At 34.7% G+C, this 15,155-nt stretch overlaps 1 protein-coding gene across 1 annotated transcript; it reads left to right on the top strand.

The window, feature by feature from the left end:
• The first annotated feature begins 10,729 nt into the window (after positions 1-10,729).
• On the top strand, positions 10,730-14,815 carry LOC110098564 (DCC family protein At1g52590, chloroplastic-like). Its single transcript, XM_020825424.2, has 2 exons — positions 10,730-10,991; positions 14,626-14,815. Exons 1-2 carry the CDS (start codon positions 10,796-10,798, stop codon positions 14,796-14,798), a joined length of 369 nt encoding a protein of 122 aa, XP_020681083.1. The 5' UTR covers positions 10,730-10,795; the 3' UTR covers positions 14,799-14,815.
• Positions 14,816-15,155: the final 340 nt, after the last annotated feature.

Genomic DNA, 15,155 nt, shown 5'->3' with positions numbered 1-15,155 from the left:
GCCTAAAAGGATCTGGCGGCTGATTCTTTTTGAATACAGCCTATCATCCCAGACAATCCTAATATCATCTCGAACAATATTAATATCCTCCTGGATGATGCTAACATCATCCTGGATGATGCTAATATTGTCTAGGATGATGTTATTATCGTATAGGATGATTTGCTTAATTACGGTTGCCTTAACCGAGATGCCCTAATTAGGGTTTATATTTTTAATGGATCATCCAAGATGATTTGGGATCATCTTGTATGATGTAATCAAAAATAGAAAACTCTAAAAATAGATAGAATTTTTCCCTGAGTGTATGTGTGCAAGGTTACTTAGCATCAGGACCTACGTTGTTACAATTGACTCAAAAAAATGTTAAAAAATACTTAATGATAGTTTATAGTCTGACTCGGTCCTAATCCACCTAATCTTGAGCTAGCTTGATTTGCAATTGACTTTATGGACCTAAAATATTAGTAGGCAAGGCAGTCATAGAAAAATAGAAGTGTCAGAAATGTTTGTTATCTTCAAAATTATGATTCTTGAATCCAGATTCGCAATAGGATTAAGCTCAAGGTTGATCATCTTCCTAAAGACCCTAGGTTTTTTTTACTGGACCAAACCTCCTTTTAATTCCTATAAATTGAATGTGGATGGTGCTAGCTTTGGGCCTTCTTTCAGTTGTGGTGGGGTTATTAACGACTTTTATGGCAGCTTCATTATGGCTTTTGCTGGTCCTTTATAGAATTATGATGTTAACAAAGCTATCACTTTGGCTATTCTCTATGGTTTAAGGCTTTCCATCTCTCTTGATTTAACTAATATTAGTATTGAAGTTGATTCTAAGTATTATTTTCAATTCTTAAATTCTTTTGAGGACTCGATGTGCAATTCTTCTCTTTTTTATCTTATGAGGGATATTAAGAATATGTTGATTTTTATGAATTTTTCTTTCTCTCTTGTTCATAAGGATGGTAATACGTGTGTTAATTGTCTTGCTAATTAGGGGAATGGCATGTATGGTATGTCTAATTTTACTACTACTAACCTCTCTGCTCCTTTGCAGGGTCTTTTAAGATTAGATAAAATTGGTAAGCATTATGTTAGAAGCTAATTTGTGCTATTGGCTGGAGTTTCTTATCTTATTTTCTTTGCCTCTTAAGGATTGCTCTCAGGTTTTCTCCTGGGTTCTCTTCATGTGCCATTTTCTTTTTCTGTTGTTCTTCTATTGCCTAGGCTATAGCTTTGCTGCTTCTTATGGTGTTGTGACTTATAGTTTTTTGGACCCTTATAGCCTTGGGTTGTTTTTTTTTCAGGCTGGTTGGAAGAATTGGTATTGTTGTTCTTTTTTCTGCTCGTTTTGTCCTTTAAGTTATTGGAAGGTCGTGTTTTCAGGATGCATGTGGGACCTTCTATCTTCTGTTGGAGGTTTGTTGTGAGTGGTTTATGTGTTGCTTCTTGGTGACCTTTTTTAGCTATTTTCTAGGTAAGTTTTGTGTGTGGATGGTGGTTACCTGGAGCATTTTGGTTGGTTTTGTTGCCTTCTGCTTGGTTATTAGAGTTTCTCTCTTAGAAATTTTCTCCTTTTGCTTATTTATTTCTTTTTGGGTGCAACTATGTTTTATCATTTTTGCTCTCTTATGGCCCTTTATTTTTATGTTGGTGATTATTTATTTTGAGTGTTTCTGAGGCTTGGTTTCTGGGTGTTTCCAGGTGTCATTAAATCGGTGCTATCACTAGGCATTGTGGCTCTTTTATTTGTAGTCCCTTACTTATTTGTTTTGGTGCTATGTTCATTGTATGGTGGTTTACCATAGATGTCTGGCTGGTTATTCTAGTTATGGTGAGATGGTGTTGGTTCATGAATCTGTTGGGCTCTATTTGGGTGGCCTGTATCCTATGCTGCCAGCTGGAGTTATGTCTCTATTTCTTATGTTTCTTTACTTCTTTTAGGTGATTGGTTTCCTTTCTAGGTGATTCCTACCCCGATTTCTTAGGGACTTCTAGCAGCTTTTTTGGGATTAAAGGTGCTCGGTTCTCTTTATTAATTGATGGTTTGGCTATTTATATCTTGGAGGTGAATAAGTGTGGTAAAACTTCTTACATTTCTATTGACCCTGTTATTTTGAATCATAGGGCTGATATTGGTTACTCGATTTGTTCAACTGATAATGTTTGGTTTCTTGTTATTGTTTTTTGTTGGAACCTTTTTATCTGTATTATGCATATATGTTGGAACAATCTCCCTGTTAGAGCTTACTATTTTTTGTGCTTTTTTCTTTTATGGCCTTCACCTTTTTTGCAGAACTTTATTAGTGCTGGTGTTCGTTATGGTGACTTTTTGGATAGGAAGCTGGATATCAATGCTGGTTTTTATTATCTTTCTTCAATCTGGGTGCCCTTTCTTGTGCACCATACAATCTATCTAGGTGTGATTGTATTTTGGCCTAGCAGGGAACTCGAGCTCTTAGAATTTTTTTGCTTTAATTTTATAGCTCTTATGAGCATTAGCGAGCTTGATGTCCCTTTAAGGACTTTGTAATTTTTTCTTAATTAACGTGTAGGCCCCTTTATGGGTTCCCCCTAGAAAAAACATTATCAACTTCAGACAAGTTATCAATATCTGAATTATCATCTTATTTTTTACGTCGATTTGATTATATCACATCTGCAAAAATAGGAACTTACCAGATGTTAATCAACTTCAAAGAACCACATTCCAAGATATTTCCATCTAATACTATTTAGAAAATCTCTCATCTTATAGAGCTTGACCCTCATAACTTCAGCATACAAATTTCAAAGTATACGGTCCCCATCTTCAAACCATTCGTGAACACAGCATCTGAAAATCTCTTTTATACTAGTGAATTGTTGACTCCCCATGTCATACTATAATGTATTCTTTTGCTTCATCATTAAATCTTTTTTTCTTGGAGCAGAAGCAAATTTTCTCAAGACAAGACCAACTCATTTCAAAGGTAACAAGAAAAAGATTCACAACCTTGCTAAATATGAACCAACTACATGAATTTCTGTTATTGTTTAACTTGTTCTGTTGTGTATATGTTGCACTTTTTATGTGTATTTGTTGTGCAATAACTACATATTTGTTGTGTAATAGTTGCATATTAACTGCGTAGTAGCTGCTGCGTATTTCCAAAATATGTATTGTGTATTCACTACTTAGTTTCATTGTATTTCATGAGTACTTATCTTATATTTTAGACCAACTATTGGGATAACTTTACTCTGAAGCATCATGGAATAACCTCCGTATTCACTACATACAACAACAACAACATCAAGCCTTTATCCCACTACGTGGGGTCGGCTACATGAATCCTTTTTCTCCATTGTGTCCTATTAAAAGCCAAATTCTCGTTTAAATCTAATAAAGAAAGGTCATTCCTAATATTTTCTAACCAAGTCTTTTTAGGTCTACCCCTACCTTTCTTAACACAAGTCAAATCTAATACCTCTACTCTCCTAACTGGGTCGTCGGAAGGCCGCCTTTTTATGTGACCAAACCATCTAAGGCGACTCTCTCTAATCTTATCTTCTACTGGAGCTACTCCAACCTTTTCACATATATGCTCATTTCGTATTCACTACATATCAAGTGAAAATTTTCTTGAAACTTTATTAATACAAGCTTTATTATAAAAAAAAATTCCTTTATTTTGCTAGAATTATTATTTTATAATTTTGAAAATGCTATTTTACAGGAAAATTAATCAAAGAATACATTACTAACATATGTCAATGCGAAATGCATAGTCATAGCCAGTTCTTAAATAGCTCATATGCAGTTCATAGGCAGCTACACAACACATACGCAGTTATTATGCAAGTCAGACGTAGTTATTACGTAGTTCAAATGTAGTTATTACGACATGGAAGTACATTAAACTCTAAAAACCCAAAATGCAAAAAAAAAAAAAAAAAAAAAGATTCTCTATAAAGATGAGCTAAACGAGAATGACAGAGTACCCTTGGAAGGTGAAGCCATTAGCACCTGAATGCTTGAACAGTGAGTGGTCTTTCTCGAATGCTGAAGATGCAAAGAGAACAGAGAATGCCGAGAACAAAATTGAACGCATAGATGAAAGTAATCCATTTCTAAGTCTTTTGATCTATCACAAATTTAAGGTTTGGAGAAATTATTTAAATTATCATGCTGGTCCAGGTCAAACCGACAAGACAAAAAAAAAACAAATGAATATCTATGTGTTCAATCCACGTGTCATGAATTCATTGAAGTTCGGACGCAAAACTACATTTGGTTCGCTCAAAATATTTTCTCAGATTGTGGAGGAGTTATGACATCTATAACCGAATATTATTCACCTGTTTACAGCTCGAATGAGTGTCCACCCGAACCACAAATGAAACATAATGTTTTATCTTGGTTGTGAACATTGCGACATCAATATTGATGTCACACTATTCACAAACTCATTTTCCTATTTGTTTGTAGAAATCCCTCATTTTATTTTCTGATGTAAAAATTTCGAAAACCTGTAATTGGTGAAAGTAGAGAGAGAAAGTAGAGAGAGAGAGAGTCTGAGGAAACGAAGTTGGAGGAACGGGATTTTTTGAATTTTGTTCTTCGCGGGTTTGGCAGAAACAGGATGGCAGCGGATTCTCGTCGGAATCCCCTAGCCGAAAACCTTCAATTTGATCGTCGGACAAATTCAAATCATCCTTCAACGGCGATCAAAAGTTTTTCTTCTTCTCCACCAGCTTTTGGTGATGGAAAGAACAATCTGAAGTAGGTGAACAGTTCTAAAGCTAGAGGTATGACCTTGGTCCTTAATGAAGGCGGGTATGTTGCTAAGCAGGAACCAGAAGTTTTGGGGAAAGGAAAGTTAGTTTGTATGAAAGAGAAACCAAGAAAAACCAATTTGGATCAGATTCTTTGATCAATGAGAATTTTGAAGCTTCTCCTTCAAATATGTTGCCTATCCAGAAGATCATTCCTTCAGTTGGGAATTGTGTTAAGAAATAATCTAATAATGAAGTACAGATCAATAAAGAAGTTTCAAATCCAATTGAAGAAATAACGGGGATTCAGGAAGATGGTTCAAATGATGAAGAAAATACTCATGAATCTGAGAAGCGGGGTGATCTCCTTAAAGTAAGGGAGGTAGAGTTAGCTATTTTTAACGGTGTTATGGAAACAGATCTGATTCCAGAGCGTTCCACGGATGCTAATCATTCTAATGTTTGGAGGAAGAGAGAACACATTTCGGTTTCAGAACTGGATTTAGGAGAATTCATAGTAGAAGATGGAATTACAGTGAAGCTACATGAAGAAAATGAAATGGAGAATACAAGGAGACTCAATAACTCTTTGGTAATTAAAATATTTGGAGGAGAAGCTCCATTATCAACTATCAGTTCGAAGCTTAGAAGAATGGGCACAATATGGTAAGTTTAACCTTACCATTCTCAGCATGGGATGGATACTCTGTTCTTTTCAACAACCTCAAAATGTGGAATCAGTCCTTACTAATGGACCGTGGTTTATTAATGGAAAAATAATTGGGATGGACAAGTGGTCCAAAAACTTATCTCTGACATCCTTAAAAGGTCTAACTTCACCTATTTGGATAAGACTTCCAAATCTTTCCTTGCACAATTGGGATAACATAAATATATGAAGAATTGCTTCTATGGTTGGAAAACCAATTCTGTTAGATGGAAATATGTCTCAATGGGGGAGAAGAGAATTTGGAAGGGTATGTGTCCGAATCAGACTTGATATGAAGCTTCCAGTCGGGGTTTGGGTGGAAGGAATTTCTGGTAAATTCTTCCAGAAAATTGAATATGAACGAATTCCGAACTTTTATTTTAAATGTGGATTAATAGGACATGGTCAGGAAGTTTGCAAATAAGGGAAAGCTACTTCAGAGAATCAAGAGAAGAATGTGGATGTGGATGTATCAGTTGCAGCAAAAGTTTTACTTCACAAAGCAGATGGAGGAGACAATTGAAATTTCTGAATACAGACCGTGGATGGTTGTAAACCATGGAAGGAAGAAAAATGTTAGTCTTTTCAAGAAAGAAATTCAAAAGCCTTTGGTTAAAAATGTATGGAGGAAGTCATAAACAAAATCAAATGTTGTTAATGAAGAAACTTTGAAGGAAAATCTGAAAATGGACTCAACAATATATCATGACAATATGATAAACGGTGATAACTCTGATATCATTCCTCTGGTTGAAGCTCCCAAATCAGCAAATTTAAAAGAAAAAGTTTCTTTTCTAAATACTAAGAACAAATTCAATGTTCCTAATGAATTAATTGAAGATGGGGAAATTATTAAAGATGATATTATCAGCTCTCCAACAAAGAAGGTTAATCTGGATGAAACAACATAAATTATGAGGGAGGAGGATGTTTTTTTGCAGATTAACATTGGAGAAGATTCCAGTTTGGTGAAGAAGAAGAAATCTAAGCAATTAAAAGACCTTTGGCCTATCAACAACAGCACAAGAAGTAGAAGATCAGAGCTAGATGCGAAAGGCAATGTGGGGACATCCCACATAAGTCTTCAACCATGAATTTGTTAGCTTTTTGGAATAGTAGAGGAGCTAGGAAAAAAGGAGTTTCTCTATACATCAAGGAGTTTGTTAATATGTATAATGTAGTATTTTTGGGCTTATTAGAAACTAAAATTTCCTCTTTCAATATTGAAGAATCTAAAAAGTTACTGGGTGATGGTTGGAAGTATGTTTTGGTACCCTCGGCTGGGCTCTCAGGAGGTATCATAGCCTTGTGGAATTTAAACTTGGCTGATTTTTCTTTGCTTGGTTCGACTTCTTAATGTATCATAGGATATCTATCAATATATGGCAAAGATAAATGGAGAGTTGCTTTAGTTTATGGAAGCAAGGACTTGATTAAAAGAAGGGAACTTTGGGAATTATTGGAGATGTACTCTTTGGAAGATTGTCCAATGGTGATAGGATGAGATTTCAATTATCTCACTTCCATGGAAGACAAGAGAGGTGGGAGAATTTTTCATTTCACTCAAGGTCTGAAAGAAATGGAGGCTTTCATTACTAATAATGATTATCATGAGGTCGATTTAATTGGGCCTCGGTTCACATGGTGCAACAACAAAATTGGAGGAGCTCGGATCTTGGAAAGGCTTGATATGTGCTTCCTTAACTCTATGGATATGAATTTTTCTACTAACTTGGTTTTGAGACATCTTTCTAGAATCTCTTCAGATCATAGTCCTATTCTTCTTCATATTAATTACAATGTCATGCCTCTTAAAAGAAGTTTGAAATTTGAAGATATTTGGGCTTCATTCCTGGCCTCAATGAATGTGATTAAAAAGGAATGGAGCAAAAAATATTCAGGCAATCCCTCTCAAATTCTGAATTCCAAATTCAGAAGATCATTAAAATCACTTTTTTATTGGAGTAAAGCTAAATTGAAGAATCTCAATTTGCTTAAAGATTATCTTTTGGAAGACATTCTTAATATTCAGATTTCTGAATCTGATAAAGGTTGGCTGACAGAGGAGGAATGCTGGTTGTTAAAAGCCAAAACTAATGAATTAAATGTCACATTAGCTCGACTAAATGGTTGGTGGAAACAACGAGACAAAACCAAATGGCTATATGATAGATGGCAATACAAGGTTCTATCATTCATTTGCAAATGCTAGAAGGAGTTCAAACTGAATTATCAAAATTAAAGATGAAATAAGCATGGTGGTGGAAGACTCAAATCAGATAGAAAAGACAATATGGCTTTTTTTTAAATCTAAATGGAAATAGAGGAATAGTGATACTGAAGGCTGGCCGGATCCTGGGACAGTGTTAAAAAATGAAGACAAAGATTTGCTTTCCAAAGACTTTACAACTGAAGAAATTGTAAATGTAATTCATCATCTGGGAGGAAATATCGCACCTGGGTGCGATGGAATTACTTATTCTTATATCAAAAGCTACTGGGAAATCATTCAAGAAGATTTTATTAAAGCTATAAACCATTTTCTGTATCATGGGGAAATGGACAAGGATTGGAAGGATACATTGATAGTTCTTATTCCAAAAATTTCTAATCCCATGCTACCGTCCAACTTAGACCCATTAGCTTGTGTAATTCGGTTTACAAGGTGGCTGCCAAAGTTATTTTGAACAGATTGATAAAGTAATTCCTCCTCTAATTTCGGATGAGCAAGCTGCCTTTATTAAAGGAAGGTCCATTTCCGATCATTTAATGATAGCACAAGAGTTATTTCACAAACTCAGATTTTTGAAGGCTGCCAAAGGGATGGTATCTTACAAAATAGATATGGAGCAAGCTTATGACTCAATAAGTTCGGTCATTTTTATGAAAATTTTGGATTATTTTGAATTCCCGCCCAAGTTCTATAAGCTGATATTGGAATGTGTTTTAAATCCAAGATTTTCATTCATCATAAATGGGAATTTTACTGATTGGATAAAAGCTGAGAGAGGTTTTCGTCAAGGATGCCCATTGTCACCGTTGTTGTTCATCCTCTGTTCACAGATCTTATCAAATGCCTTTGCATAGTCTTCTGTTGGTATTATTCCAAGTACAAATGGTATTCGTATATCCCATTTACTTTATGCAAACGACATCCTCATTTTCTCTGAAGCATCCAAAAGAGCTGCATGTGAAGTCAAAATCATTCTTTCCAAATACTGCAATTGGACTGGCCAATCCATTAACACAGAAAAATATGTAATGATTTTTGGAAAGAATGTTAATAGAAGAAGGAAGAAGAGTATCTCAAGAATTGTGGGTTTTAAAACAGTTAAGGAATTTTTTTATTTGGGTTTAAAAATGGCCTTGAGAAGATTAGTTGCAAATGATTATTACTTTATCATTGAGAAGACCCTTAAAAGGCTGAATATCTAGGGGAGTAAGGATTTATCCTTGGCTGGAAAACTTACTCTAATCAAATCAGTTATACTTGCTCTTCCTAATTTCTACAGCACCCACTCTTTGGTTCCGATCAGAATTTTGAAAGAAATTGCAAAACCTTGTAGGGGATTTATTTGGAATAAATCCGGAGGAAAGTTGGGAATGCACTATATCAGCTGGGAAGATTTATGCAAACCCAAAAACATTGGTGGAGGTGGCTTGTTCTCTTCTACTGCTAGAGTCAGCTCTCTTAGAGCTAGAATTACCTGGAGGTATCTCTCTAACAACAATTCTCTGCTACAGAAAATTTTGTCTCCAAAATATGGTATGAGGCCTGGGTATGAAGATATCTAAAAGAATTCCTCTTCTTCTTGGAAAGTTATTTGGGATGGTGGAAGAGTTCTTAATCCATTGTTAAAATGGAGATTAGCTGATGGATCAGCTGTTCAAGTATTCAAAGACATTTGGATTCTGGATAGGAGAATTGACAAATGGCCAACATTTGTTGTTCCACAAGCTGATGAAGATTTTAAATTAAGCAAATTTATTGAAGATGGAAGATGGAAGGTAGATGATCTGAAGCAGTGCTTTGGAACTGATTTGATTAATCTGATTCTACAAGTTAAAATAAACGGAGAACAAATTATTGATGAGAGGGAGCTTATATATAAGAATTATGGAAAAACTATCAAAGGAATGATCAACGAATCCTTGTTTAAGCATCAAGGGACCCTCAGGTGGACTGTATGGATAAAGAAGGCGAAGGTTATTCCGAAGGTACAAATTTTCTGTTATAGAATATTCAAGAATGCTTTGCCTTCTTATGAGTTCCTTACTCATAGAATATTACAAGAAGATAAAACATGTCCCAGATGTGCTTCGGGAATTGAAGATACCGAACACATTCTGGTTAAATGCTTGAAAATAAGAAAAGTCATTTCTTTATTGAATGTTTGGGGATTTCAGATTTCAATGTTTGGAGGTTTTGAAGATTGTTGCAATTGGCTAGATACAACATTAAAGGTTAATGATATGTTTATTAACCTTTATTATAATATTGTGTACCTCTCTTGGAAAGCTAGGAACAAAATGTTGCATGATGGAATTGATGAAAGTGCAAATTTCATTGCTGCTAATGCTATCAGCTTGTCAGCTTTTTCTAAAAAGATTTTTTAACTTATGTCCGAAAAATGGGGATGTTAACCAGTCTTATTGGTTGTCTAATACTTGGCATCCCCCTCCACCCGGTTGGTTAAAAATCAATATAGATGCTGCCCTTTGTTCCTCATATAAAGCAGGCGTTGGTGGTGTGGTTAGAGATTGTAAAGGAAGATTCTTATTGGCTTTTGGCAAATCCTTTACTCAATAGGACATAAATCAATTGGAACTTCTTGCTATCAAATCTTTGAAAGAGGTGATCAAGGATTGGATGTTTAAATATAAATGAGCTATCATAGAAAGTGACAATTCTAATGTCATTAAAGCTATACACCAGAAAAGGAATCAAGGACTCAAAGGTATGGAAGATTTGGATTTTTTTAATGAGTTTAATAATGTTATTTTCAATTTTGTTAAGAGGGAGAGTAATAAGCTAGCGGATTTATGTACTAGCTATGTTATTGTTGGTAACTTTACTTGGGAAGACTTATGCTTGGATAAGGTTCATCCTTCATTTGTTAAAATAATGGAGGAATCTACTTTGTAATTGTTTTTTCTTTCCTATTTTTTTCATTAATGCAGTTACTGTTTTTCTCAAAAAAAAAAAAAAAAAAAATTGTTTTTTTTTTTGTTTACCAGAATAACTTAAATGGACGCTTTTTGCTGGTACATGCGAACTAAAATCGTTCCTTGCAATTGTCATAACTGAGCATCGATGGTCGGTGGAAGATGCTGCGCAGGGTTCTTCCTAAAATTTTCTACTCATTGGTCTCCGTGCCGGAGTTGAGGAGGGTTTCTGCTCCGGGTTTGGCATCGGCCGCTTTCGACTATCCTCCTGTTGCTTCACGTAAGGCGGTTCCAGAACCCTACTTCCTTCAGCGTCGAGTAGTCATCTACGACGGCGTTTGCCATCTGTGCCACAAAGGTATTGCCCTTCTACGGTTCTAGGGGGTTAACATAATTTTTTTAACAGTTGTAGTGGATTTGCTGCCATTCTCAAAAGAAGCTCCGTCCGGAGCAGAAAGCAGAATTGAATTAGAAAGGAAATAATAAAAAACTGCCAAAATCGAAGGAAAGAGAATTTCTCCATAGCACAAACAACCGGCGAAACAATAAAGTCGAAAGCACTAAAGACTAGGGTAACAAGAACTCATGATTTAAATTTTGTCCTGCTATCAAATATGACTTCCACCTCGTTTAACCTAGAAAGTAGCTCTCCACTTAACAACCTTCATATTGATTTGATTTACACAGGAAATCAAATTATTACGATGTATACTATTTATCTCATCCCAAATATTAGATATGATAAAACTGACAATCAGTAGGTAAATATTTGATCACATGGTTGGTATGACAAGACCAACTGTGTTGCAGAGCTTGCGTCAAAGAAGCCTAAAAAAAAAAACTTAATAGCATAGAAGGTTTCTAGAAAATCACATAGATAGGGACATTCAAGGAATAAATGGCTATTTCTTAAAACAAGTCCATCACAAAGAAAACAACTATATTGGAAATGGAGTCCTTTAGCCAGCAGTTTTGAATTCATGGAATAAATTATAAATAGGAATGATTTATTAGAAAATGCTTATAAAAAGGGCAGTGCTTTGTACTTTTTGATTAATGGAATATATTAGTTTTACTTGTGCAAATTTCATATTGGAAGGTTTGTTGGCTGCTCTGCTCTTTGATGAAGTTTGGTAGGTAATCCCCTTAGGGTTTTTGTGAGTCCTTTATTATCTTTTTCTACTCATATTCCTCTCTTTCCTAAAAAAATTCTTATCTCTCCTACATAACTTACATACTAGCTTCTCTCAACCCTCAAACATATCCAACATTTTTAAAATACTATTGCAAATTCCCTTACATTACTCATAACATTCTTATGATTTGACTTCCCAATAACTCTAAAATACCCTAATTAATACAAAGGCATTAAAAATTTCACAAGTCCTTAACTAGTATCCAAAACCCATCAAAAAACCACTATTGATTGCTTAACATATAAACATTTGATCTGGAGTTTCTCATCCTTTTGCTTTAAAATAAAATTTTAACCTTTGATAGCTTAAAGTTTAGCATCAAATCTATCAAAATCCTTAATTCCCATTTTACCTCTACTTGTATACCTTTCCACCACCCTCCTAAAGGGTTACCTACTAAGTTACTCCTTTTATCATAAAGATTCTATAGACCTAACATTAGTTAGTTTTGGATGGTTTACATAATGGGAAAATAGTGTCATGCAATCTAAAATATTAGGCTTTGTTTTTAAGGTGGGGTTTGATTTTTTTTTTTTTAATGACATACAACAATAAAAACAAGCATCCTTTATCCCACTACATAGGGTTGACTTTTTGAATCCTTTTTCTCCATTTTGTCTCATGAAGTATCAAAATCTCATTTGAATCTAATAAAAAAGGTAATTTTAATACTTTATAACTGTCTTTTTAGTTCGATCTCTACATTTCTTAATATAAACTAGATCTAATACATCTGTTCTCCTAACATGATCATTGATAGGCTGACTTTTATGTGGCCATGCCATCTAAGGTGACTGTCTCTTATCATATATGTTATTGGAGCTACTCCAACCTTTCCATTTATATACTCATTTCACTTTCTATATCTAAGTGTAATGCTACTTATCCATCTGAGCATCATCATCTCTACAATACTTAATTTAATTTTATGATTCTCTTTTAAGGGCCAATATTCTGTATCATAAAACATTGCAGGTCTCACCACCATCTTATAATTTTTTTCCTTAAGTTTGAGGAATATTTTACTATCACACAATAGGCCCGATGCATTCCTCCATTTCAACCATCCAACTTGAATTCTACTAATGATATCCTCATCTATTTCACCATTCCTTTGAACAATAGGCCAGAGATATCTGTAATGTGTACACTTTTTAATGACTTAATCACCCATTGCACAATCCTTCCTTTATATTTATTACTACTTAAATTGTACTCAATGTATTCAGTTTTAGATCTACTCAAAAAAAAATATTTAGACTCTAAGTTTAACCTCCATAATTTAAGTTTTCATCATGGTTTAAAATTGCGCAATATGAGGCTCCCCTTGAGGCCCGCCTTTGCGCAATTCCAGTAAAAAACGCCTCGATGCTTACGCCTCGAGTTTTTTTTATGAGGCTTGTGCCTCAACTTGGTTGAGGCCCGCCTTGAGGCCCGCCTCGCCAAAAAATTTATCATTTTATGTTTACGCAATCTTTTGATTTTGAGGCTTACGCCTCGCCTCACGAATGAAAAGCGCCTCAATACCCAAATACGCAATTTTAAACATTGGTTTTCATCAACTCGCTCTCTATTTTTATCAATAAGAATATTATTTTCAGCAAAAAAGCGAGGATGAGATTTAAAACTTTCCTAAAATAAATTTCGTATCTTAAGAAGGATTTTGAATTTCAAATCACTTGGATTTGAATTCAAAATTAATCCTAATTATGGCAATCGAAATTAGGAAGCAAGGGGAAAAGAGGGAGAAGCCCAAAGTGGGCCGGTGGTTATGGTGTGGTCGTGGATGGGGCGGGGCAAGGGTGAGGGAGGGATCGGATGGGAGGGGTTGGGAACTAAGCCGATGGGGAGATTGGGATCAATGTGGTTGGTGGCTTGTGTGGTGAGAAGAAACAGATAAAAAATAAAAGAACGAACTACGAACCCGGCCATCTCCAAGGTTGGTGGGTTATACGAATTTCCTCTCCTAGGGATCTCTTCGAACGCGCTCAAGATCTCACATAGAACTCAAGTAGTGGGAAAATTCTTTTCATTCAATCATTCATTAACTTTCAAAGAGAAACATAGGGGCTATAAATAGCCTCATACAAAGGACTTAAAATAAGAAAGACGACAATGCCCTCAGGGCTTACAAACGACCTCCCTTAAGCAAGGGTTAAAAACAGAAAACAACTACAACATAATAAAAGACGAATAACATAATAATAAAAGAAAACAATTACATGAAATGACTCAAAAATACATTGACTCGACCGTAGGCATAGATCGACGGCCATGCCTCTGATATACTTTACATGCTCTGATGTCCCCATCACATTTTTTTTATTTTTATTAAATTTCCAATAGTTTGGTCACAACCTGCACAAATTCATGGGTTTAGTCATTTATTTTAAAAATCTTTGTGTTAATTTTGTAAATGAGAAAATTTTTGGTGATGTGTACAAATCTCTCTTTTTAATTTTGATTTTTTCATTGTGTAATAGTTTGACATTATAATCTGTAATTTTGGATCAGAAAATTCATTTCTTTGTATTCTAACTAAGAAAATAGTTATTTATTTAATTCCCCTAATTTCTCAGCTTGGGGCTACGAATTGCATAAATGTTTCAAGATGTTTTCCTACTAATTATTTTGTGCATTTAAGTTTAATCATAATAAGAAAAATTTTGAAGTTACTGATTTTCATAAGGGGAGAACTAAAAATTTTGTGAAAGATTATCATGAAATTTAATTATTTATAATCTTATTCTTTACTTGTTATTAATAAGATCGTATACTATAAAATAATTTCTTTAGGTGTAAAGTGGGTGATCAAAGTAGACAAGGATGCGATGATAAAATTTTGTTGTCTTCAGTCGAAGGCTGCTGAGCCATATCTATTATTTGGTGGTGTTAATAAAGAGGATGTACAAAAGAGAATGTTGTTCGTTGAGGGACCTGACGGATACTTTGAAGGATCTGCAGGTTAGTACTCTCATCATCTCTCTCTAAATGGTTTGTGTGCGCACTATGATCTATCAAAATCATGTTTGTGCATCCATGCATACACATATATCTATGCCAATCATTCAAGACGTTTTAAACAGGATTTTTTTTATCTATTGTCAATGATCCAATTTGGCTATCAAATTAGGACTTCAAATCTGTATTCACATAGCCATGAAGGTGGAAAATTAGACATGACTAATCTACTTATCTTCATAGCAAATTTTGAGCTAACCAGTTTTTCTGAATCTTCCAGGAAATTTAGTTACTGTAAATTTCTTGATCTTTGTAAATTTGTTGTGATTTCATCATTTTGTCAGTCCAGAAAAAGTTCACACATT

Source organism: Dendrobium catenatum, unplaced genomic scaffold (genome assembly GCF_001605985.2).
Source record: "Dendrobium catenatum unplaced genomic scaffold, ASM160598v2 fragScaff_scaffold_1704, whole genome shotgun sequence".
NCBI classification, from domain to species: domain Eukaryota; kingdom Viridiplantae; phylum Streptophyta; class Magnoliopsida; order Asparagales; family Orchidaceae; genus Dendrobium; species Dendrobium catenatum.
The sequence above is the reverse complement of the archived record's forward strand: the minus strand, read 5'-3'. Positions and strand labels throughout refer to the sequence as shown.

Bases quoted from the DNA above. Each gene is read 5' to 3' on its own strand.
- LOC110098564 (XM_020825424.2), top strand. From the start codon at position 10,796: ATGCTGCGCAGGGTTCTTCCTAAAATTTTCTACTCATTGGTCTCCGTG. The intron at 10,992-14,625 runs GTATTGCCCTTC...TAATTTCTTTAG, and splicing joins TTGCCATCTGTGCCACAAAG to GTGTAAAGTGGGTGATCAAA.